The 26,709-nt window shown below is 46.2% G+C and overlaps 1 protein-coding gene across 6 annotated transcripts in view; it reads right to left on the reverse strand.

The window, feature by feature from the left end:
• Positions 1-347: 347 nt before the first annotated feature.
• ANKRD16 (ankyrin repeat domain 16) overlaps positions 348-26,709 on the reverse strand; it is a 31,549-nt gene continuing 5,187 nt past the window's right edge. The window contains exons 4-8 of one of the 6 annotated variants that reach the window (XM_063709861.1): positions 26,371-26,479; positions 25,408-25,569; positions 22,736-22,814; positions 20,535-20,725; positions 352-5,094 (exon numbers count right to left, since the gene is read on the reverse strand). In XM_063709861.1, the coding sequence (XP_063565931.1) occupies positions 20,568-20,725; positions 22,736-22,814; positions 25,408-25,569; positions 26,371-26,479 (508 nt within the window). In that variant the 3' untranslated portion in view covers positions 352-5,094; positions 20,535-20,567. Of the gene's footprint in view, positions 5,095-20,534; positions 20,726-22,259; positions 22,617-22,735; positions 22,815-25,407; positions 25,570-26,370; positions 26,480-26,709 lie in introns of those variants that run through there. The other 5 variants (XM_063709862.1, XM_055353171.2, XM_055353174.2 and 2 more) reach the window with 5 other exon arrangements.

Below are 26,709 nucleotides of genomic sequence, written 5' to 3' on the forward strand. Positions count from 1 at the left end.
GGACTACAGGCATGTGCCACCATGCCCGGCTAATTTTGTATTTTTAGTAGAGATGGGGTTTTTCCATGTTGGTCAGGCTGCTCTCCAAGTCCTGACCTCAGCTGATCCACGCATCTCACCCTCCCAGAGTGCTGGGATTACAGGCAGGAGCCACGGTGCCCAGCCTAATTTTTGTATTTTTAGTAGAGGCAGGGTTTCACCATGTTGGCCAGGCTGGTCTCGAACTTCTGGCCTCAAGTGATCCACCTGCCTCACCCTCCCAGAGTGCTGGGATTACAGGTGTGAGCCACTGCGCCTGGCCCTCCCCTTCATTCCTGTTCCCCTCCACAGGTTGGGGAGCAATCTTGGACCACATGGAAAAGGGCAACCTACTCAGGACAGCAGAACAACCAGCAGAAGGAGCCGGGGGGCTGATACCTGGGGCTGGTTGAGCTCATCTGTAGTTGGCTATGCCCAGATTCTTATGTGGGAAAGAAAATAAACTTTGGTTTAGTCCACTGTTATTTCTTGGTCTTTATTTAGAGACAGGGTCTCACTCAGTCACCTAGGCTGGAGTGCAGTGGTGTGATCATAGCTCACTGCAGCTGTGAACTCCTGGGCTCAAGGCATCCTCCAGCCTCAGCCTCAGCCTCCCAAAGTGCTGGGATTACAGGTGTGAGCCAACCCACCTCCATCTAATATTAAATCACAAAATGGAATTATCTAAGTCTGTATCAGCTGGAAGAGAGGAAAGGATGTGGTAGACCCAGGGCTCTGTGTTCAAGGGGCAGGACGAGCCACAAGCTGGATTTTGTTCCCACGTCTTTTGCGTTCATTTCCCTTTTAGCTAATTGTGGATTTTCAGCAACACTGGGAAAAATAAAGACCATGCATGTTGTAGGCTGGCAGAGGTGGAAGCTCTAGAACTCTGAGAGCTGCTTTAAAGGTACCACATACTGTAATCTAAATAGAAACCCCCTATCATATCCAAGGAATCTGTGCCATCCCACTCCCAGCATTGTAGTGAGTGCCTGTGTATGCCTGTATCTACTCACAAGAGCTCTTTTTTTTTTAAAGGAGCTATAAAGGAGATTATTTCTGCTGTGCTGTAGTCTGTTTTTTTTTACTTATAAATGTATAACCCAAATTTTATTGTCATTATTTGAAATTATGTGTAGAGCTAATTTACCCAATATAAAAAGGACTCTTACAAATCAACAAGAAAAAACAATGGTCAAAAGATAAAGCAAGAACTGGTTTCATTAATGGCCCCAATCAATGGCCTCTGTGTCCAGTCCTGTGGGTTCTGCCCCCTACACTAATTCTGGGCATCACCATGCCTTGCTTTGGCCAATGGGATGGAAGCATCTACACAAACAAGAGCGGAGACTGGAAAGCACATTTAAGTCTCTTTCCTCTCTTGAATCTCTGCCACTGTCATGAAAAATAAGCCTGGGCTAGCCGAATGGAGAGACCATGGGGAGCAGAGCCAGCTTGATCCACCCAAGGCCATCCTATACCAGCTCAGCAACCCACTGGCTGACGGGATGCAGGAGTGAGCCCAGCTGCGAGCAGCAAAGCCACCCAGATGCCCTACAGACTCCTGTTTCAACCCTGTGAGCTTTGGGGTGGTCTGTCATTTATTAACAGCTAACTGATACAGGTAAAAATAGGAAAAAGGGCTATAATGGCCAAAAAACAAATCTAAAGATCTTCAATCTGATTGAGAAATGCCAAGGCCGGGTGTGGTGGCTTATGCCTGTAATCCCAACACTTTTGGAGGCCAAGGTGAAAGGATTGCTTAAGGCCAGGAGTTCGAGACCAGCCTGGCCAACACAGTGAGATCCCCCCCACTACAAAAGTGGAATCTCTACATAAATTTTAAAAATTAGCTGGGCGAGCTGGTGCGTGCTTGTGGTCCCAGCTGCTCAGGAGGCTGAGAAGGGAGGATTGCTTGAGCCTAGGAGGTCGAGGCTGCAGTGAGCTATGGTCACACCACTGCACTCCAGTCTGGGCAACAGAACAGGACCCTGTCTCTAAAAAAAAATAAAAAATAAAAAATAAAAAATAAATAAATAAATAAATAAATAAATGCAAAATTAAAATCATGAGATAGTACATCATGTTAGTGGCTATTAAAAGTGTGATACTGTGGCCAGGTGCAGTGGCTCACGCCTGTAATCCCAGCACTTTGGGAGGCTGAGGCTGGTGGCTTACCTGAGGTCAGGAGTTCGAGACCAGCCTGGCCAACATGGTGAAACCCCATCTCTACTAAAAATACAAAACAATTAGCTGGTGTTGGTGGGCGCCTGTAATCCCAGCTACTCAGGAGGCTGAGGCAGGAGAATCGCTTGAACCCAGGTGATGGAGGTTGCAGTGAGCCGAGATTGTGCCACTGCACTCCAGCCTGGGCGACAGAGTGAGATGCCGTCTCAAAAAAAAAAAAAAAAGTGCGATACCACACAACTTTGGTGATGGGTATGCCTGGGAAGGAATCTTGGCAAAAGCGATGTCTGTGGTGCTCAAGACCCATCCCAGCCTCCTGGGCATGTGAGCCCCACACTGCAGACACAGGGAAGTTACCAGCTACATGCCCCAGGCTCCCCTAGGTCCAGATTTTGAGATGTGAGTTGGATTCTGCTAATTGCTTGAGTTTCGGAAAGCAGAAGCGAAAGCCGTATTTGTGCTTCCACTGGCAAAGGCTGCAAGTGATTTTCTGTGGAGTGTTTTCTGATCACTTGGCCTCTCGACTGTAGCAGATGAAGACAGCAAGCTTCTGGAGTTGGAAGTGAAGGCAGCAGCTTCCTATACTGGCAAAGATTTTCCTGATTGAAAAGGCACTTCTTTTTGAGGCCTAGGTCTGAAGTACAGCCCTTGATATCATCCCTGAAAGTTCAACGAGATTTGTTCTCCAGCCTTCCTGACAATTCTGCGTACCATCAGGACCCCGTAACAAATCTTCTGCATAAGCTGGCTGCAATGAACGCTAGTCTCTGCTAACTGAACTGTGTAACTGATACAGTTGGCAACCTAAAAAAATGGACAGATCCTTTGATCCGCTTCTAGGAATTTATCTTCCAGTCATTCCCATAAGGACACAAAGATGTGTCTGGCACTGCTGTTTATAATAACTTAAAAAACCCCAGAATGTCCTAAAATGTCCAGAAATAGGGAACAGCTTAGACAAATTGTGGCACATCTGAAAGATGGAATGTCAGAAAGAATGCAACATTATGCAAAGTTAAAAAGAATGAGGTAGATCTTTAAGAACTAATGAGAAAATGAAAATAACAGAACAAAAAGAACTAATGAGAAACAATGCACTCAGTTTAAAAAGTTGCAAGAGTATTATATGATCCTATTTGGAATAATCTTTATTTGTACTGTCTGAATTATTTTTCCCCAGAAGCAAATATTTCAGAATATAAACTCATTAAAAATGAAATAAAGCGCATGAGTGTTACATCATATATAACCTTATTCAAATCCATGGGTAATTCCTTGAAGGCATACCATGTGCAGGAGCTGTGTGCAGCCTTCTGGGGTTTGTAAGGTGTGTAAGATATAGTAACTGACCCAGGCGGGGTGCGGTGGCTCACGCCTGTAATCCCAGCACTTTGGGAGGCTGAGACGGTTGGATCACCTGAGGTCAGGAGTTTGAGACCAGCCTGGCCAACATGATGAAACCCTGTCTCTACTAAAAATACAAAAATTAGCCGCGCACGGTGGTGGGAGCCTGTAATCCCAGCTACTTGGGAGACTGAGGCAGAAAAATCACTTGAACCCAGGGGGCGGAGGTTGCAGTGAGCCGAGATCGTACCACTGCACTCCAGCCTGGGCGACAGAGTGGCTCTGTCTCATAAAAAGAAATAGTAACTGACCTCCAGGGATGCATGACTCAGTGGCCTTGACTACCACTTATATAAATAGTTCTAACATAAGGCGAACCATGGGATAATTGCTACAAAGTGCAAAGCAGGAACAGGGGCAGAGAAATTAATTCTTGTGAACCTGGAAGACATCTGATAACTCTGCCGGGCGTGGATGAAGAGATTATGCCAAGAGCTAATTTCTATTAAATGCTTTTTCTATTCCTGGGTTCTTTGAGAATCATTGACATTTATTATTTACTACACGTCAGACACGGTGTTAAGTGGCTTAGATGAAATGTCTTTTTTTTTTTTTTTTTTTTTGGTTATCAGAGAACCCTTTGTGAAAATATTTTCCTTTGCATTCTTTAACTAGCTGGGCATTCCACAGCTTCACTGTTGGTATCATCTGTGATACTATCAACATTGCAGCTCACAGACTGGGCAGGCCCCAGGAATTCTTTTTTTTTTTTTTGAGACGGAGTCTCGCTCTGTTGCCCAGGCTGGAGTGCAGTGGTGCATATTTGGCTCACTGCAAGCTCCGCCTCCAGGATTCACACCATTCTCCTGCCTCAGCCTCCTGAGTAGCTGGGACTACAGGCGCCCACCACCAGCCTGGCTAATTTTTTTGTATTTTTAGTAAGAGATGGGGTTTCACTGCATTAGCCAGGATGGTCTCGATCTCCTGACCTCGTGATCCTCCCGCTTCGGCCTCCCAAAGTGCTGGGATTACAGGCATGAGCCACTGCAACCGGCCCCCAAGAATTCTTTAATGGTTCCAGAGAGTTCTCTGGCTAAAGACTGCTGCTGCATCTGTTAGGCAATGTTGACAATCTCATCAGAAGTGGTGCTTCCACTGTGTTTCATGTTTTTGTGTTTCTTTCTTTCTGTCGGTGGTTCCTGAGGGTTGTGATGATCAGGGCAGAGGCAGAAGGCACCACCTCAATCTGGGCCTGTCTGCTGTGGCTGGTCAGTTTCACTATCATCCTCAGACTCTTCCAGTCAATGGTTGGTGATGTCATCAGCAACCATTTTTGGAGACAGACCCAGGGAGGTGACCTTGGGGGCCAGTGCAGATGTGGCACTGACTTCACCACTGGTACAACTCAGATATACAACTTTGATCTCACTGGGGTCAAACGTAGGTGGCTGCGGTTGGTTGAACTCAGGTTCAGGATGACTGAAGCAAGTTGCACTTGGCTTTCTCTGAGTCAAAAAACGAAAGGTGCTCAGGCTCCCAGCAACTCTGTGAAGAAAGAGTTATTATCATCTCAGTTTGCAGACGAAACAGAAGCTCAGAAAGGGCAAGCAGCTAGCGCAAGGTCCCACAGCTGGACTCAGGGCTGCTGGCCACAGGGCCTGGCTCTACATGCTGCACAGTCAGAGAGGGAGAGTCCCATGTGCGGTTGGAAGGGAGAAGGGAAGGGGAGGCTGGCGCTAGATAGTAACAAGCTGTGTGTTTTGGGCATTTCCCCTGTACCAGACACTGTGCTAAATGACCCTTCTGCTTTGTTTGCCTGGAAAAGTCCCCATCTTAGTGAATTCTGACTTTCCACCTACTGTCCCGGAGCAGCTGACTGTGGTGGAGAAAACTGCAGGACAGGGACCCTCAGCTGCCGCTATACAGCCAGTGATCCTGCCACGTCCCTGACTCCATGGGCTTTCAACACGAGGCCTCCCCAACGCAGTGTCCACACCAGCATTACCTTGGAACTTGGGAGACATGCAGATCCCACAGGAGAGGGAAGGAGGAGCTGCCCTCAATTCAGATCAAGTTTCCCCTGTGCCAGAAGAATCAGTCCTCCAGATGGGTGGGCAGCACGGGGCCTGAGATGAATGTTACTGTGCTGTACGCTCACAAAGTTAGAGGGCAGAGCTCATATTAAAGGTTCATACTGAGAGGTGAAGCCAGCTGGACTTCCTGGGTCAAATGGGGACTTGGAGAACTTTTCTGTGTAGCTAAAGGATTGTAAATGCACCAATCAGCACTCTGTAAAAATGTACGAATCAGTGCTGTGTCTACCTGAAGTATTGTAAACGTACCAATCAGCACGCTGTAAAGTGGACCAATCAGCACTCTGTAAAATGGACCAATCAGCAGGACGTGGGCGGGGACAAATAAGGGAATAAAAGCTGGCCACCCCCAGCCAGCAGCAGCAACCCACTTGGGTCCCCTTCCACACTGTGGAAGCTTTGTTCTTTTGCTCTTCATAATAAATCTTGCTGCTGCTCATTCTTTGGGTCCACACCAACTTTAAGAGCTGTAACACTCACCGTGAGGGTCTGCGGCTTCATTCCTGAAGTCAGCAAGACCACAAACCCACTGGGAAGAACAAACAACTCTGGACGCACCATCTTTAAGACTGTAACACTCACCGCGAGGTCCGCAGCTTCATTGTTGAAGTCAGTGAGACCAAGAACGCACCAGAAGGAATAAATTCCAGACACGTTTTGGCGACCCAGATGGGAAACACTCAGGCATCAACAGGCTCACCCTTGAAATGTGTCCTAAGCCATTGGGACCAATTTGACCCACAAACCCTGAAAAAGAGGCGGCTCATTTTTTTCTGCACTACAGCCTGGCCCCAATATTCTCTCTCTGATGGGGAAAAATGGCCACCTGAGGGAAGTATAAATTACAATACTATCCTGCAGCTTGACCTTTTCTGTAAGGGAGAAGGCAAATGGAGTGAAATACCTTATGTCCAAGCTTTCTTTTAAGGAGAATCCACAACTATGCAAAGCTTGCAATTTACATCCCACAAGAGGACCTCTCAGCTTACCTCCAGATCCTAGCCTCCCTATAACTCCCCTTCTTATTAATGATAAGCCTCCTCTAACCTCCCCCGCCCAGAAGAAAACAAGCAAAGAAATCTCCAAGGGACCACAACCTCCCCCCCACCCCTGCTATCGGTTATGTCCTCTTCAAGCTGTATGGGGAGGGGAATTTGGCCCAACCCGGGTACATGTCCCCTTCTCCTTCTCTGATTTAAAGCAGATCAAGGTAGACCTGGGTAAGTTTTCAGATATATCCTGATAGGTATATAGATGTCCTACAGGGTCCAGGGCAAACTTTCAATCTTACCTGGAGAGATGTCATGCTACTGCTAGATCACACCATGGCCTTTAATGAAAAGAATGCGGCTTTAGCTGCAGCCCGAGAGTTTGGAGATACCTGGTATCTTAGTCAAGTAAATGATAGAATGACAGCCAAAGAAAGGGACAAATTCCCTATTGGTCAGCAAGCCGTCCCCATTATGGATCTCCACTGGGACCTTGACTCAGACCATGGGTACTGGAGTTGTAAACATCTGCTGATCTGTGTTCTAGAAGGACTAAGGAGAATTAGGAAAAAGCCTCTGAATTATTTGATGATGTCCACCATAACTCAGGGAAAGGAAGAAAATCCTGCCTTCCTCGAGCGGTTAGGGAGGCCTTAAGAAAATATACTCCCCTGTCGCCCGACTCACTTGAGGGTCAATTGATCCTAAAAGGTAAGTTTACTATCCAATCAGCCACAGATATCAGGAGAAAGCTCCAAAAGCAAGCCCTGGGCCCTGAACAAAATCTGGAGGCATTATTAAACCTGGCAACCTCAGTGTTCTATGATAAGGACCAAGAGGAACAGGCTGAAAAGGAAAAGTGAGATCAGACAAAGGCTGCAGCCTTAGTCATGGGCCCTCAGACAAACCAACCTTGGTGGTTCAGAGAGCACAGAAAATGGAGCAGGCCAATCACCTGGTAGGGCTTGTTACCAGTGTGGTTTGCAAGGACACCTTAAAAAAGACTGTCCAACAAGAAACAAGCTGCCCCCTCGCCCATGTCCACTATGCCGAGGCAATCACTGGAAGGTGCACTGCCCCAGAGGACAAAGGTTCTCTGGGCCAGAAGCCCCCAACCAGATGATCCAACAACAGGACCGAGGGTGCCCGGGGCAAGCGCCAGCTCATGTCATCACCCTCACTGAGCCCTGGGTATGTTTAACTATTGAGGGCCAGGAAATCGACTTCCTCCTGGACACTGGCATGGCTTTCTCAGTGTTAATCTCCTATCCCGGACAGCTGTCCTTGAGGTCTGTTACCATCTGAGGCTCAGTGTTAATCTCCTGTCCCAGACAGCTGTCCTCAAGGTCTGTTACCATCCAAGGAATCCTGGGACAGCCTATAACCAGGTATTTCTCTCACCTCCTCAGTTGTAATTCGCAGGCTTTGCTCTTTTCACATGACTTTCTTGTTATGCCTGAAAGTTCCACACCCTTATTAGGGAGGGACATATTAGTCAAGGCTAGAGCTATTATCTACATGAATATGGGGAACAAGTTACTGATTTGTTGTCCCCTGCTTGAGGAGGGAATCAACCCTGAAGTCTGGGCATTGGAAGGAACAAACTCAAGCTCCAGCCTTAAGCCTTCCCACAGGACAAAACTTCTCTTTATACATCACAGAGAGAGCAGGAATAGCTCTTGGGGTCCTTACTCAGACTCATGGGACAACCCCACAACCAGTGACATACCTAAGTAAGGAAATTGATATAGTAGCAAAAGGCTGGCCTCACTCTTTATGGGTAGTTGCAGCGGTGGCCGTCTTAGTGTTAGAGGCTATCAAAATAATACAAGGAAAGGATCTCACTGTCTGGACTACTCATGATGTAAATGGCATAATAGGTGCCAAAGGAAGTTATGGCTATCAGACAACCGCCTACCTAGATACCAGGCACTACTCCTTGAGGGACCAGTGCTTCAAATACGTACGTGTGCAGCCCTCAACCCTGCCACTTTTCTCCCAGAGGATGGGGAACCAATCGAGCATGACTGCCAACAAGTTATAGTCCAGACTTACGTTGCCCAAGATGAACTCTTAGCAGTCCCCTTAGTTAATCCTGACCTTAATCTATATACTGATGAAAGTTCATTTGTGGTGGAGAATTGGATACGAAGGGCAGGTTATGCCATTGTTAGTGATGTAACAGTACTTGAAAGTAAGTCTCTTCCTCCAGGGACCAGCGCCCAGTTAGCAGAACTAGTGGCACTTACCCGACCCTTAGAACTGGGAAAGGAAAGGAGAATAAATGTGTATACAGATAGCAAGTATGCTTATCTAATCCTACATGCCCATGCTGCAATATGGAAAGAAAGGGGGTTCCTAACCTCTGGGGAACCACATTAAATATCACAAGGAAATCATGGAGTTATTGCACGCAGTGCAAAAACCCAAGGAGGTGGCAGTCTTACGCCACCGAAGCCATCAAAAAGGGGAAGGAGAGGGGAGAACAGCAGCATAAGTGGCTGGCAGAGGCAGGGAAAGACCAGCAGAAAGGAAAGAGAGAAAGAGAGAGAGAGGAAGAGACAGAGACAAAGGAGTCAAAGAGGGAGACAGACAGAGGAAGAGACAGAGAGGCCGAAAGTCAAAGAGAGAAGGAGAGAGAGGAAGAGACAGACAAAGAAGAGTCAGAGAGAGAAAAACAGAAAGTCAAAGAAAGAGAGGGAGAGACAAAGAGGGAGTCAGAAGGAGAGAGAAAGACAAAGAAGTCAAAGAGAAAGAAAGAGAGATGGAAGTAGTAAAGAAAAAACAGTGTACCCTATTCCTTTAAAAGCCAGGGTAAATTTAAAACCTATAATTGATAATTGAAGGTCTTCTCTGTTACCCTATAACACTCCAATACCACCTTGTTATCAGTGTAAGCAAGGGCATAGCCTGAAAGTACTGAGGCCACTGACAACCCATAGCCTTCCTATCAAAAATCCTTAACCCAGCAGGTTTCCTAACAGGGGATCTAAATCTTAACTAATCACCATACAAAGGTCCAACCAGACCTAGGAGGAACTCCTTCAAGACAGGACCATAGATGGTTCCTCCCCGAAGATTAAGGAAAAAAGACACAATGGGTATTCAGTAAGTGATAAGGAAACTCTTGTAGAAACAGAGTTAGGAAAATTGCCTAATAACCTGCGAGCTGTTTGCACTCAGCCAAACTTTAAAGTACTTACAGAATCAGGAAGAAGCCATCTATACCATTTCTAAGATAATATGGACTGAATGAGGTTTTATTAATAGCAAAGAAAAATTAAAATCCCAAACTTATAAGTTTTTCAACAAAAGTAAAGTTTGCTAAAATTTAACAGTGTAACATGTATTATCCTAACCTCTAATCTTATGGAATCAGACCCTATCAGTGCCCCTCAAAGCTCAAGTCCATCAGTGCAGAGCCATACACTAATACCCCTACTTATAGGGTTAGGAATGGCCACTGCTACAGGAACCGGAATAGCCAGTTTATCTACTTCATTATCCTACTACCACACACTCTCAAAGGATTTCTCAGACAGCTTGCAAGAAATAACAAAATCTATCCAGTAAGGATAGTAACTACAATCCCAAATAGACTCTTTGGCAGCAGCGACTCTCCAAAACTGCCGAGGCTTGGACCTCCTCACTGCTGAGAAAGGAGGACTTTGCACCTTCTTAGGGGAAGAGTGTTGCTTTTACACTAACCAGTCAGGGATAGTACAAGATGCCATCTGGCGTTTACAGGAAAAGGCTTCTGAAATCAGACAACGCCTTTCAAACTCTTATACCAACCTCTGGAGTTGGGTGACATGACTTCTCCCCTTTCTAGGTCCCGTGACATCCATCTTGCTATTACTCACCTTCGGGCCCTGTATTTTTAACCTCTTTGTCAAATTTGTTTCCTCTAGGATCGAGGCCATCAAGCTACAGATGGTCTTACAAATGGAACCCCAAATGAGCTCAACTAACAACTTCTACTGAGGACCCCTGAACCAACCTGCTGGCCCTTTGACTGGCCTAAAGAGTTCCCCTCTAGAGGACACTACAACTGCAGGGACCCTTCTTTGCCCCTATCCAGCAGGAAGTAGCTAGAATGGTCATCACCCAATTCCCAGTAGCAGTTGGGGTATTCCGTTTAGAGGGTGGGTTGAGAGGTGAAGCCAGCTGGATTTCCTGGATCAAGTGGGGACTTGGAGAACTTTTCTGTCTAGCTAAAGGACTGTAAATGCACCAATCAGCACTCTATAAAAATGCACCAATCAGTGCTCTGTGTCTAGCTAAAGGATTGTAAACACACCAATCAGCACTCTGTAAAATGGACCAATCAGCAGGATGTGGGTGGGGACAATTAAGGGAATAAAAGCTGGCCACCCCCCAGCCAGCAGCGGCAACCCACTCGGGTCCCCTTCCACGCTGTGGAAGCTTTGTTCTTTCGCTCTTCATAACAAATCTTGCTGCTACTCACTCTTTGGGCCCACGCCACCCTTAAGAGCTGTAACATTCACTGCGAGGGACTGCGGCTTTATTCCTTAAGTCAGCAAGACCACGAACCCACCAGGAGAAACAAACAACTCTGGACGTGCCATCTTTAAGATCATAACACTCACCGCAAGGTCCATGGCTTCATTCTTGAAGTCAGCAAGACCAAGAACCCACCAGAAGGAATAAATTCTGGACACAATACCACAAAAAGACAAAGAAAGCAAAGGGGCGGGAAGAAACTTTTGGACAAGTTTGTCCAACCTGTGGCCCAGGTGGCTTTGAATGTGGCCCAACACAAATTTGTAAACTTTCTTAAAACATTGAGATGTTTTGCGATTTTTTTTTTTAAAGCTCATCAGCTATCTTTAGTGATAGTGTAGTTTATATGTGGCCCAAGACAATCATTCTTCTTCCAGTGTGGCCCAAGGGAGCCAAAAGATTAGATACCCTGCTTTTGGAGGTGAGGGATGTGTTTATTGCCTTGGCCGTGGTGATAGTTTCCTGGGAGCACAAATATGTCTGAATTAATCAAACTGTATATATCAAGGATGTGCAGCTTTGTGTACCAATTATACCTCAGTAAAACCATTACAAAAAGGAAAAGAACAAAGGAAATGCAAATTCCTAGACTCCACCCTGGACCTACAGGCCCAGCTCTCTGGGGCTGCCCAGCCACCTGTGTCCAGCAAGGTGGGGGCCTGAGAAGCACTGCCCAGGCCTTTGCTCCCCTAATGGACTATTTCACCCTTCCCTAACTCGTCAGACCTCCCATACCACATCCTCACTCTCAGCTGATCACCTGCTTTCCTATTTCACTGAGAAGTCGAAGCACCTAGAAGACAGCTTGGTGTCTCCCAGCACCAAGTGCCCCAGCTCCTGCTCAGCGCCCTTCTGCTCAGCTTTCCCTCTTGAGGCTGGGGAGGAACCAGCAGGATGAACGCGAGTATTTCTCCTCATGCACAAGAAGCTACTCAATGCAGCAGCCATGGCCACCCCTGGGAACTAGCTGGAAGCAGCTGGGGGTTGCTGGGGGGAGGGCTGGGTGGGTGGGAATCTGCATCTTTAAAAGTTTCTAATTTCAACTTTTATTTTAAATACAGGGGGTACATGTGCAGGTTTGTTACCTGGGTATATCGCGTGATGCTGAGGTCTGCAGTAAGGATCGCATCACTCAGTGAGCATGGTATCCAGTAGGTAGTTTTTTTGACTGGCCCCTGCACCCCTGAACTGTCTCCCTCTGAGAATCTGCATTTTTCTTTTTTTCAGGATCCCTAGGTTTGAAGGAATCTGCATTTTAACCAGACTCTAGTTGCTTCGTACAGACATTAGACTCATTCCTCCTCCACTTTCTGTTGGACCATTCTCTCAGCAATCTGTAAACTGTAATCTGCTCCATTAAAAAAACCAAAACATCGATCCACATCCCTCTCCACTGCTTCATTTGCAAGCTCCAGGTTCTGCCTTCCCATTCTCTCTCAAACCTGCTCTGATCTTTGTCCAGATCCTCACCGACCCCTTCACGGAGGCCCCCAGTGCACCCGCGCAGTGAGGTCAGCTTCGCAGGGGCCCCCAGTGCACCCACACAGTGAGGTCACTTCGCAGGGACCCCCAGTGCACCCGCGCAGTGAGGTCACTTCGCAGGGGCCCCCAGTGCACCCACACAGTGAGGTCAGCTTTGGCTCTGGGCCTCTCTTCCCTGCGACTCTGCCCGGGCACCAGCCAGTCCTCATTCCCTCCCTACTGCTTTTTTTTTTTTTGAAACAGGGTTTTGCTCTGTCACCCAGGCTGGAATACGGAAGTGCAATCATAGCTCACTGCAGCCTTGACCTCCTGGGCTCAAGCAATTCTCCTACCTCAGCTTCCTTGGTAGCTGGGACTACAGGCACACCACGCCCAGCTAATTTTTTGTATTTTTTGTAGAGGCAGGGTCTCACCATGTTGTCCAGGCTGGTCTCAAGCCATCTGCCCGCCTTGGCCTCCCAAAGTGTTGGGATTACAGGCGTGAGCCACGTGCCTGGCCATTGCTATTTTTAAAGTGTTGTTTCAATTACCCCCAGGGTGTCACTCCCCTTCAGGATGCGTTGGGCCTTCCAGAGTAGGAAGAGTAACAAGAGGCCTGGTTCACCTATGGTGAAGCCAGGAGAGGTGTCATGCTGGTTGAAATGCCTGCAGAACCCTCCTGTTGCTGTGCTCAGGCCAGAAGCTGCACAGAGCATGGGCCGATAAATGCATCCACTCCCCGTGCTTTCCCAGGAGCGCCCGCCCGTCCTCAGTATCAAGTCAATCACATTTTCAGCATGGTAGAAGGAGGCAGGTTCTGCAGATGCCGCAGGGTGGGTTAATCACACAGGCCAATCAAGTCCCTGTCGTCACCACGATCGGCAGAGGCCAGCCCTCACTCCCATCTTGTTTCCTTCTCAGTAAAAATCATGTCACGCAGCAGGCTTGGTGGTTCACGCCTGTAATCCCAGCACTTTGGGAGGCCAAGGTGGGCGGATCACCTGAGGTTGGGAATTCGAGACCAGCCTGACCAACATGGAGAAACCCTGTCTCTACTAAAAATAGAAAAATTAGCCAGGTGTGGAGGCGCACGCCTGTAATCCCAGCTACTCAGGAGGCTGAGGCAGGAGAATTGCTTGAACCCCGGAGGCAGAGGTTGCTGTGAGCCGAGATTGCGCCACTGCACTCTAGCCTGGGCGACAGAGCTAGACTCCAACTCAAAATAAATAAATAAATAAATAAAAATCACATCACTCTTTCCAACTGAAAGAGTGTAATTTTAAAAAGTGTAAAAACTGCCAAATGTAAGTCCACATTATTATCCATTCTTGTAGGAAACGTAATAAACGTGCTCCACAAATCCCCCACCCTCCTAGATACTGGCATTGAATGAGGCACCCACGTGGGCTCTGCCCTGAACTTTTCTTCCTTCTTGCCCTGCTTCTTTCCTTCATGCCTCTGAGAAGGAAACTCTCCTTCTGCATCTGGAGCTGAGCTCCCCAAGGGCTTCTAAGCCTACTTCCCACACCTTCCGAAGGGCCTTATCCCACAGAGCCCTCACTCCCTCACTGCTGGCTTCCTCCCTCTCTGGGCTCCTTTCCCAGTCTGTAAACATGCCACACGCTCATCCCCTCACTCACCCTCTCGGAGAAAACTACTGTCCTGTCAAACTGCTTTCTTCTTTCCTTTCCTTCACCACACAACGCAGCCAAGGGTGCAGAGAGTTGCTCAGGCCCCTGTGCAGCCCATATCTCCCACCCACTCACACGGCCCAACCTCCAGTGGTCAAATCCAACAGCCGTTTCTGTCCCCAACCTGCCGCCCTTGCCTCCAGTTGAATTTGACAGAGATTACTCTGTCTACATCTTAAAAAGAAAACGGAAACCAATGAAAGAGGCAACACACAAGACTCAATATGGACAGTAATACGATGGAGCATAAGACGGCCACGAAACACGACATTCACAAAGTTTTAAAGAGCATTAGGATTTGCTTGTAAAATAAAGTTAGAGGGCCAAGTGTGGTGGCTCACACCTGTAAACCTAGCACTTTGGGAGACTGAGGCGGGCGCATCACTCGAGGTCAGGAGTTCGAGACCAGCCTGGCCAACATGGTGAAACCCTCTCTACTAAAAATACAAAAATTAGCCAGGCATGGTGGAGGGCGCCTGTAATCCCAGCTACTCAGGAGGCTGAGGTATGAGAATTGCTTGAACCCAGGAGGTGCAGGCTGCAGTGAGCTGAGATTGTGCCACTGTACCCCCACCTGGGTGACACAGCAAGACTGTCTCCAAAATAAATAAATATACAAAGTTAAGGGAAAAACTGCATGTGCAGCATCAGCTCAACCGTATGCATTTTATTTATTTTTTATGTAGGTATTTCTTTTGAGATGGAATCTCACTCTGTTGCCCAGGCTGGAGTGCAGTGGCGTGATCTCAGCTCACTGCAAGCTCCACCTCCTGGATTCATGCCATTCTCCTGCCTCAGCCTCTTGAGTAGCTGGGACTACAGGCGCCCGCCACCACACCCGGCTAATTTTTTGTATTTTTAGTAGAGACGGGATTTCACCGTGTTAGCCAAGATGGTCTCAATCTCCTGACCTCGTGATCTGCCCCCCTTGGCCTCCCAAAGTGCTGGCATTACAGGCATGAGCCACCGCGCCCGGCCCTGCATTTTATTTTTTATTTCTTGACAGGGAGTCTCACTCTGTTGCCCAGGCTGGAGTGCAGTGGCGTGATCTCAGCTCACTGCAGCCTCTGCCTCCTGGGCTCAAGCGATTCTATGCCTCAGCCTTCCAAGCAGCTGGGACTACAGGTGTGCCCCACCACACCTGGCTAATCTTTTTTTTTTTTTTTTGAGACAGAGTCTTGCTCTGTCGCCCAGGCTGGAGTGCAGTGACACGATCTCAGCTCACTGCAACCTCCGCCTCCCGGGTTTAAGCAATTCTCCTGCCTCAGCCTCCCAAGTAGCTGGAACTACAGTCGCGTGCCACCATGCCCAGCTAACTTTTTTGTATTTTTAGTACAGACAGGGTTTCACTGTGTTAGCCAGGATGGTCTCGATCTCCACACATCATGATCCGCCCGCCTCGGCCTCCCAAAGTGCTGGGATTACAGGCATGAGCCACCGTCCCCAGCACACCTGGACAATTTTTGTATGTTTAGTAGAGATGGGGTTTCACCATATTAGCCAGGCTAGTCTCGAACTCCTGACCTCAAGTGATCTGCCCGCCTCGGCCTCCCAAAGTGCTGGGATTATAGGTAGGGGCCACCGTGCTCAGCCCTATATGCATTTTTAAAGACTAAGGGAAAATAAGAGTGGTTCCATCTGGGTGGTGGAACTATAGATTATTTTTGTTTTCTCCTTTACTATCTTCTGTATTTTACAATAGGCCTTACAAACAAAAGTCTGGGAGATTAAAAGGGACATTTTTCTGGTCTGCCACCTGCTGGTGGATTCTAGCAACATCCCGGGTTAAATTAAATTCAGTGCTTGCTCCTCCCTCTTCTCACTGTCTGAGCACCCTCCCTGTAGTTCCCTCCAGCTTCTTTAGCCTGACTTTTGCCATCTTGTTTCCATTTTGTGATCCTTTCCATCTTGTCTTGTGTATTTTCTCGTGTACTTTTTTTGGTAATATATGTTAGGTCCTTGCTATTTTCAGGTCATTACAATTTTTACCTCTTTGCATCTCTTTTCAGCAACTTCTGCTTTTTTTTTTTTTTTTTTTTTTTTTTGAGACGGAGTCTCGCTCTGTTGCCAGGCTGGAGTGCAGTGGTGATCTCGGTTCACTGCAACCTCCGACTCCCGGGTTCCAGTGATTCTCCTGCCTCAGCCTCCCAAGTAGCTGGGATTACAGGCGGGTGCCACCACGCCTGGCTAATTTTTGTATTTTTAGTAGAGACGGGATTTCACCATGTTGGCCAGGATGGTCTCGATCTCCTGACCTTGTGATCTGCCTGCCTCGGCCTCCCATAATACTGGGACTACAGGTGTAAGCCACCGTGCCTGGCCGAGACTTCTGCTTTGATTGAGCTTAGTAACACACACTCACCATGGGAGCGGGTGTGCTTTTAGGACAAGCTGACAGCCCTGGTGGAAGTGGGTGTTAGTTGAGGCAATCAGAAATCCTGGCAAGTGTAGTACGTGCTCTGGGAGGCAGGTTAAGCCACAATTGGCAGTCAATGCCCTTGGTCACATTAGTGAGAACGCCCTGGCAGCCATGTGGAGGGTGGATTTGAGGACTTGGAGAGGTGTATTTAAGACAGGGCTGCCACTCTCTAGGAGGAGAGTGAGAGAGCTTGGGCAGGAGTCGCACTAGGGATGGTGTGGAACAGGCAGATTAGAGAGCCGCCCAGCAGCTGTCCTCTGCAGGGACTCCCAAAGAGGGAAGAGTCATGACTGACCCCCAGCTTTCCAACACGGGTTGGGTGAGCTGTGATGCCACCAACCAAGGCAGGAATGCAGGCCTGTATGTCAGTGGGTTGTGGGGAAGGCTGGGTTTTGAATAAACTGAATGTGAGATGGCCTCAGAACATCCATGCAGAAACGTAAGCAGACAGTGGAAAGTAAGGGCTAGAGAGAGATCTGAGTGTTACTGACATTAGGGTGTAGCTGAAACCCGAGGCATGGACGACAACGCTTCAGGAGAAAACCCAGAATGACGGAGATGCTGGAGACAGAAGCTGGTACGCATGAGCACGGAGGGCCGGCATGACAGAGGAGTGCAGAGGCAGAGAAGGAAAAGGCAGAAAGAAAAACCCAGGAGTGCATTATTGCATGTGGCAAGAGTCCAGAAGGGGCAGTGATCAGTAAGTGAACTGAAAGGGTCAGTAATCTAAGGGCTAAAAGTACATCACTTGATATGGCAAGCAGGACATCACCGGTATTTGAAACGAAGAGTCTGCACAGAGCAGCAACAATGACGCCAGACTGCAGGGGGGTGGGAGGTGCCTATGAGCTGAGGGTATCAGGTAGAGACTCTTCATGAAAGTGTGTATGGGAAAAGATGCTCCAGAGGGAATAATAATGAGAAGGGGCTGCAGGGTGCAAGAGTCAGAGGACAAAATGAGACAATCTTGGTAAGGGCTTAGCACACTATCTCGCATTTAGTAAGTGCTCAATGCACATAAAGGGCTTTTATCACCCATTCGTTAACTATATAATAATTCTAAATTTAAAAGACAAAAATCAGTCCGAGGAGCCTGCATACCAGTGGGGGAGAAAAACAATGAACAAAATAAATAAATTATATGGTACATTTGCTAATAGCAAATGCTAAGAAGAAAAAATAAACTGGGGAAAGAAGATATCAAATGTTGAAGAAAAGGACACAATTTTAGATAAGGTGGCCTGGGCAGGCCTCACTGAGAAGGTGGCTTGTAGGTAAAGACCCAAAGGAGGTGAGTAAAGTAATTATAATTAGGGAGTAATAGAAAAATATTAGTTATCATCACCAGAGCATTCTTCACATATTATTGTTATGGAAACATCTGGTTATTATTCTATTATTGCTACTCTCTTTGCTGCAATTAATGTTCTTTTTTTTTTCTTTTTTTTTTGAGACGGAGTCTCATTCTGTCACCCAGGCTGGAGTGCAGTAGTGCAATCTCGGCTCACTGCAACCTCTGCCTCCCAGATTCAAGCGATTCTCCTGCCTTAGCCTCTCAAGTAACTGGGATTACAGGTGCCTGCCACCATGCCAGGCTAATTTTTTTGTTTTGTTTTGAGATGGAGTCTTGCTCTGTCACCCAGGCTGGAGTACAGTGGCACAATCTCGGCTCACTGCAACCTCCGCCTCCGGAGTTAAAGTGATTCTCCTGCCTCAGCCTCCCAAGTAGCTGGGATTACAGGTGCATGCCACCACGCCGGGCTAATTGTTGTATTTTTAGAAGAAACGGGGTTTCACCATGTTGGCCAGGCAGGTCTTGAACTCCTGACCTCAGGTGATCCACCCACCTCAGCCTCCCAAAGTGCTGGGATTACAGGCATGAGCCACCGCGCCCAGCCCACGATTAATGTTCTTATAATCACTGCCATCTCTGGGTGTTTAGTAGTTTCAGCAGTGGCATCCAGTAACCACGGTTTCTATTACAAAGGTGCGTGGAATCTAGGAAAACCAAGGACAACAGTGTAACATGCTGTGTCATCATCATCAGCTGGTTTGTAAGGGCAGAAGCAAAGCCAAGTGGAAGCTGATCGTGCACGCAGCTGCTGCAAACACAAAGCTGCTCATGTGTGTGCTGAGGGGAAAGAGGGCAATCCCAGACTGATCTTTCAGTCCCACCTGTAAACGTGAAATAGCCGCACAACGGGACCATCTTCAGACCTAGAGGGCATTGACGCAGGCATCTCTGGAGGAACAGAAAAGTGGTGACTACATCTCAAATCAGTGCAGATGGACAGAGTGTGTAATTTAGAGGTCACAAGACAGGAGTGTTTCTACCAGAACACTGATTTGGTGGTTAGAAACAGGAATCCGCTGATGCCATCTGGGAATAATTAAGATGAACGGGAAATTCTTGCTCTGTGCCAAACCGAGCCCAACGCTGAGAGTAAGGTGGGTGTGTAATAAGCACTTGCTGGATCACACTGAACAAGAGGATTCAACGTTGCTTGCGACTGATGCATACGATGATTAAAAAGCCTGATCCAGACTAATAATTATTCTTTGCAATTCAGAGAGAAGGATCAAAAAAGGAAAAGAAAGAAAAGGAAAAAAAAGTAGAAAAAGAATCTAAATGCCTGAGGACTCATCCTATCGTTACTCCGTTTAAGAGGCTACAATATTTTTTAAAGCTAAATGTCAAGTGTTTCATTCCTTAAGTCACAGGCTTCCGTGGGTGGATGGGACAGGCCAGAAAAATGGGTTTTAAAGACAAAACCCCATTCTTAAACTCAGGTTAACAGAAGTTTTGTAAATATCTTAGTTACATTTTCTTTTTTTTTTTTTTTTTTTGAGACGGAGTCATGCTCTGTCGCCCAGGCTGGAGTGCAGTGGCGCTGTCTCAGCTCACTGTAACCTCTGCCTCCTGGGTTCAGGCAATTCTCGGGCCTCAGCCTCACTGGTAGCTGGGACTACAGGCATGCACCAGCACACCTGGCTAATTTTTGTATTTTTAGTAGAGATGAGGTTTTATCATGTTGGCCAGGCTGGTCTTGAACTCCCAGCCTCAAGTGATCTGTCTGCCTCAGCCTCCCAAAGTGCTGGGATTACAGGCACGGGCCACCATGCCCGGTCCTTAGTTACATTTTTTACATGTATTTATTACTTGAAGGGGGTCAATACTGAATTTATCTATTAAAACAAACAAAAACCCTCAAGATTAAAACTTGATAGCTTAACTAGCCATGCTTAGAATATATAAAAGTTTTTATTAATTTCTTGTAAATGCCTGTGTGAACAGATTATAAGTATGTCCTTCTTGGCTACGAAACCAAAAGTGAACCATTGTAATGGCCAAGTAAAAGCTTATGAAGGAAGAAATTAAATGGGCCAACTGCATTTTATAGCTCAAGCTAATAGCAACGTATGTGATATTTTTGTTATTATTATCATAGCCTTACCATGCAGCAGGTATTATAAGATATTTCATATGTTTGTGAAAGTGTGTATACTATATTCATGCATGGTACATGCTTCTCTAAGGATCCCACAGCCTGATCGCGCAAACGTTATCTATTCTACTTTAAGAGTACAAACAGTGAAATATGGACTACGGGAAGATTATGACTGTGCTCAGGACTCCATAATGTGCCTGTCATGGAGCTGGGAACTCAGCCCCCTGATCACTGGGAACTCCTCAGCAGGAGTGGAACATGCAGGATGAGGGAAGGGAGGAAGCGGAGGAGATGGAAAACTGGCTTCCAACTGGTTTCGCTGAATCTGTGACTGACTTAAGAAGCAGGATATGAATTACCATGCGCTTTATTGCCTCCTCTTGGAAACATCCTTATGTCATTGCGCTGTGGCCAGAGCCCTGAAGGACATCTGCTCTCCTTGGGAGCTGCTGAGCCAGGGTGCCTGTGATGTCTTCAGAATCCTTCAGTCCCGACTGCAGGAGAAACTTGGCACAGGCCAAGTGCTGACCTGCACAGGCCAGATGCAGGGCTGAGGGGTGACAAAAATCACGTGGACTTAAAACACAATCCCTGGAGCAATACTGACCTCATGAGTTGATAGTGCCCAATAAAAATATCAATTCTTTCAATATCTTCCGTAATCCATCTTCACAACTTCACCTATACTAGATCAAAATATTTTTGTTTCTAACCTGATTGGGTTGAAAATAGTTTTAAAGATAATAAAACCAGTTAGAGAGGATTTAAGAAATTTATCTAGGCTGGGCGTGGTGGCTCATGCCTGTAATCCCAGCACTCTGGGAGGCTGAGGTAGGCAGATCATGAGGTCAAGAGTGTGAGACTAGCCTGACCAACATGGTGAAACCCCATCTCTAATAAAAATTAAAAAATTAGCCGGGCGTGGTGATGCATGCCTGTAATCCCAGCTACTTGGGAGGCTGAGGCAGGAAAATCGCTTGAACCCAGAAGGTGGAGGTTGCAGTGAGCACTGCACGCCAGCCTGGGTGACAGAGCAAGACTCTGTCTCAAAAAAAAAAAAAAAAAAAAGAAAAATAAACTTATCTAAAGCAAGAAGCAACAGAGCAAGTTAACAAGATACAGGAGACATCCTCTTCATATGCCTGAATGCTCTGGAAACACACTTTAAATGGTACAAAAAACTTTCTAAAAGGCTTATTGAATTTGCTTTGTAAGTAAAAATATCACCACAAATAATCACGTAGCCAAAAAAACACTTTTGAACAAGCTTCCCACTCTGGGTGCAGAAATCAGCACTGAGGTTCCTGGTGTGCTGAGTTCAGGGGCACTGGTGGTTCTGCTGCTTTCCCTCCAGCAGAGAAGCTGTGTCCCTTCCTGGGCAGAGCAGCTGCCCTTTCCAGCCCTAGAGTGAGTAGTTAGGTACCTGCGAGTCTTTGAAGCATCAGAAAGATCCCACTAGGCCAGGCGCGGTGGCTCATGCCTGTAATCCCTGCACTTTGGGAGGCCGAGGTGGGCAGATCACTTGAGGTCAGGAGTTTGAGACCAGTCTGGCCAACATGGTGAAACCCTGTCTCTACTAAAAATACAAAAATTAGCTGGGCATGGTGGTGGGCACCCGTAGTCCCAGCTACTCGGGAGGCAGAAGAATCACTTGAACCCAGGAGGCGGAGGTTGCAGTGAGCCAAGATTGTGCCACTGCCCTCCAGACTGGGTAACAGAGCGAGACTTTGACTCCAAAAAAAAAAAAAAAATTCCACTAAACCCTTGCAAGATGGCCTTTGGCTCACAGAATGTTAGAGGGTTTATTTTAAAGTCCAAGTCTAAAGAATTTGCTCTCAGAATATGTTTCTGAATATTCTAAATAAAAAAAATCATAATGAATATAGTTTCTAAATATACTCTAAAATGGATGACCTATGAAGAATTGATACGATACCTGGCTAGCAGGTGTCATCATGGATTAGAAAGAAACTGCTTTTATGATGCATATATTGTTATGGTTTAAAATAACAAAGATTAACAACAGCAGTTGTAATGAGTGGCAGTCATCATCACTGTTATAATAACAACAATTATATGAAGGCTTTGCAGAGAAAAAGATATTTTAATGAAAAGTAGCTGAGCTATTACAAGAATAACATTAAGGCTGGTCACAGTGGCTCATGCCTGTAATCCCAGCACTTTGGGAGGCCAAGGCAGGTAGACTGTTTGAGGTCAGGAGTTCAAGACCAGCCTGGCCAACATAGGGAAACCCCATCTGTACTAAAAATACAAAAATTAGCCAGGCATGGTGGTGCATGCCTGTAATTCCAGCTACTTGGGAGGCTGAGACACAAGAATCACTTGAGCCAGGAGGTGGATGTTGCAGAGAGCTGAGATGGCGCGCCACTGCACTCCAGCCTGGGCAACAGAGGGAAACTCTTGTCTCAACACCACCACCACTAAAAAAAAAAAAAAAAAAAAAAAAGGAAGAATATTAAAATCAATGTTTTAAATATAAAAGTGTATTGGTTATACTCAGTTTACTAATTTCCAAGGCATATATAAAATTAAACGGTACCTGATCGATTTTTTTCATCTTTAGAATTGATGTCAGCTCCCAAGGACAAGAGAGTCTGAATTGTACTTGTATGTCCTTCCTGAATTGAAACAAATTTGTTATCACTGTGATGAGGATAAAAGAAAACCTTTTGCAAACCAAAAAGTATCTGAGACAGGTCTCAATCAATTTAGAAGTTTATTTTGCCAAGGTTAAGGACATACCTGAGAGACAGGTCTGTGTCTCTCTCCAAAGATGATTTTGAGGGCTTCAATATTTAAAGGGGAAAAGAGGGCTGGAGTGAAAAGGAGGAGGGTATGGTCACATTACTGAATCCACATTGCAGGATAAAAGGAGCAGGGGGGCAGGGATTAGGCAACGATACATTAAATATCTCTTTCCACTCAGTAAATTGGCACTTTACATAAGATAAGGTGAATATAAAGTAGCTACCTGTGGAAATATTTACCCTTTATCTGTAGCTATCTGCTTAGGAACAAAAGGAAAGGCAGCTTTCTGCACGACTCAGCTTTCAGCTTAATTTTTTTTCTTTTGGCAGAGTGAGTTGGGGGTCTTAAGTTTTTATTTTCCTTTCACACTTTAAACACAGACTCTAACATATATTAGGCACCTTTTCTAAAACAGTCAACTGCTAAAAGTGAATTTTCATATCTTTTTTTCCCTAATTTATTCTTTTTTTTTTTTTTTTTGTAGAGACAAGGTCTCACTATGTTGTCCAGACTGATCACAAACTCCTGGGCTCAAGGGATCCTCCCGCCTCAGCCTCCCAAAGTGTTGGGATTACAGGTGCGAGCCACTGCGCCCAGCCAAATTTTCATATCTAAAGTAAGATACTGTATCATTCTCAATTCTAATATAAATCATTAAATAAATATTTTGGTGATATTTAATTATTAGAATATAGATGATCAACTCTGTGAGCCAAATTACTGACCCAGTGCAGTTAGTTTCCATCATTGTGAGCAGTACAAATCTTGTGATTTATACAGAACCCAAAACTCTAAAATTCCCCAAGCAAATATACTCTTTGTTGAAATCTTTAGGGAGAGATAAACTAGAAAAGATCATCACCGCTCATAAATGGGAATTCCTATTACAGTTAGTAGGAATTATTATTATAAATATTTTATAAAATAAAATATTATTTATAAAATATATATATATATATTTGAGATGTAGTCTCACTCTGTTGCTTGGCTGGGGTGCAGTGGCATGATCTTGGCTCACTGCAACCTCCGCCTCCCGGATTCAAGCGATCCTTCTGCCTCAGCCTCCTGAGTAGCTGGGACTAGTGGCATGCGTCACCACCCCCAGCTAATTTTTGTGTATTTTTTAGTAGAGACAGGGTTTCACCATGTTGGCCAGGATGGTCTCGATTTTTTTTTTTTTTTTTAGACACAGTCTCACTCTGTCGTCCAGGCTGGAGTGCGGTGGTGCAATCTCGGCTCACTGCAAGCTCCTCCTCCCAGGTTCACACCATTCTCCTGCCTCAGTCTCCCTAGTAGCTGGGACTACAGGCACCTGCCACCATGCCCGGCTAATTTTTTGTATTTTTAGTAGACACGGGGTCTCACCATGTTAGCCAGGATGGTCTCGATCTCCTGACCTCATGATCCACCTGCCTCAGCCTCCCATAGTGCTGGGATTACAGGCGTGAGCCACTGGTCTCGATCTCTTGACCCCGTGATCCGCCCGCCTTGGCCTCCCAAAGTGCTGGGATTACAGGAGTGAGCCACTGCGCCTGGCCTATAAAATAATTTATACACTCTTTGTCTAGCCAGTTAGTCTGCTACTATGTGATGAGACTACAGTTAAGGTTCCAGGTTCACTCTTCCTATGGGAGGACCCTGTGGCCACAGAGCACATCATGTGTATCTACCCAGCTGCTCGAAAGCAGGACATCAGGCAGGAAAATGTAATTGATCAGAAAAACAAGTAGGCCGGGCATGGTGGCTCACGCCTGTAATTCCAGCACTTTGGGAGGCCGAGGTGGGTGGATCACAAGGTCAAAAGTTCGAGACCAGCCTGGCCAACGTGGTGAAACCCCGTCTCTACTAAGAATACAAAAATTAGCCAGGCATGGTGGCACGCACCTGTAATCCAGCCTGGGCAAAAAAGCAAGACTCTATCTCAAAACAAAAACAAAAACAAACAAACAAAAAAACAAAAAATAAGTAAAAGCATAGAGCCAATAGATAATGTTAAGGATAATATGCAAAACGCTCCTAGCATTTAAAACAGCTACTTTTCCAGTGAAAATGTTTGCTTATCTTCAATATACCCCAGAGAGCCTAGTAAATGCAATTCTCTTGGCCTGGCTGAAGAGTTCTTAACTTCTGAAATCCAGTATAAGAACAGAGAGCCAGGAATTTCATACAATGGGTATTTATAGCTTCAAATAACGTTATTCCTGAAAACAAAAACCTGTGTGTGAGGGGGAGGCACTTTATGGAGTAAAAGGCTTTTTTTTAAAGTTTTGTCTAGAAACAAATTCAAGTCAGGTTTCTATTTAAAGACATAAAGCGCTTCAGAATCCTGACCATTTCAGAAGAATATCATGGGCAATTTCTTCCATAGAGATGGGGTCAAAGAAACCAGGCTACAGAGCTACTGATCAAAGAAGTAAGGCAAGCCTCGGGGAAGCTGGGACAACGTTATAAGAAGTAACAAACCTTAGCTGCATAATGAAGTGCTGTGAGGTGGGTTGATGTAGCTCTCACATCTACATCGACGCCAAGTTCAGAGACCAAGAATCGGATGGCTTCGTCCTGCCCTGTGACGGCTGCCCTGTGCAGTGCCTGGGCACCCAGGCTGTCTTCTGCTGAAAGGCAAGCCTAGTGGGCAGAGGAGAGAAAGGAGCAAAGGTCAAAGATAAGAAACAGGGCAACTTAGATCTGGGCATCTGCTGGCACTTCAGCAAAACTGGGCTGTTTACACACAACTCTCTGGGCAGAGGATATGTGGCTTTTGTCTGGTTCTCAAAGGATTCTTTTTTTTTGAGACGAAGTCTCACTCTGTTGCTCAGGCTGGAGTGCAGTGGCGCAATCTTGGCTCACTGCAACCTCCATCTCCTTGGTTCAAGCGAGTCTCTTGCTTCAGCCTCAGGTGTGTGCCACCACACCTGGCTAATTTTTATATTTTTAGTAGAGATGGGTTTTAACATGTTGGCTAGGCTGGTCTCAAATTCCTGACCTTAGGTGACCCACCCGCTTTGGCCTCCCAAAGTGCTGGGATTACAGGCATGAGCCATCGCGCCCTGCTCTCAAAAAAGGGCTCTCTAATCAAAAAGATGGTTATGATTCAATGTTCCAGGCTATGGTGCCAAAAGCACTATCAGCAGAGACAGTTTGTTGTTATTATTGCTATAAAACAGCTACCATTTACTGAATATTTTGCTAACTGCTTTATGTACATTATATTATTTAATCCTTGTAAAACTTTCTGAAGAAATTACATTTCTCTCCATTTTACAGATGGGAACACTGGTGCTTAAAGAGGTCACCAAGTTCCAGAGAGAGAGTTTGGAGGGGCTGGGGAATGGAACCTGGGATCTGAGTAACAATGTGCTCTGCTTAACCTGTGACCTAAAATTTATAGGAAGAACCAAAAGAATAAAAACACAACCATTTTTATACCCCATGTTCATCGAGGAGCAGCCTAGCGACGTCGATGTGACCACACTGGATTGCGTCCATCAAGGCGGTGACGCCACAGTTGTCTCTGTAGTCTGGTTCATATTGGCACCTAGAGCCAAAACCCCAAGTAAGAGCTGAGAAAATTCACCACCTCAAACCCAGGGGACAGTTGACACCTGATCACCTGCAGGTGAACTGCATGTGTGCAAATGACCTGTGAGCGTGGAGCTCTCTCTATTCTCCCCCATCTCGGTGTCCGAACTGAGCACTAAGCCTTCAGGAGTGTGATGGTCTTCCCTAGCAGACACGCTGCTCCTCTACCCTTCTCCATCCCATTTG

This window comes from Gorilla gorilla, chromosome 8 (assembly GCF_029281585.2).
Source record: "Gorilla gorilla gorilla isolate KB3781 chromosome 8, NHGRI_mGorGor1-v2.1_pri, whole genome shotgun sequence".
NCBI lineage: Eukaryota > Metazoa > Chordata > Mammalia > Primates > Hominidae > Gorilla > Gorilla gorilla.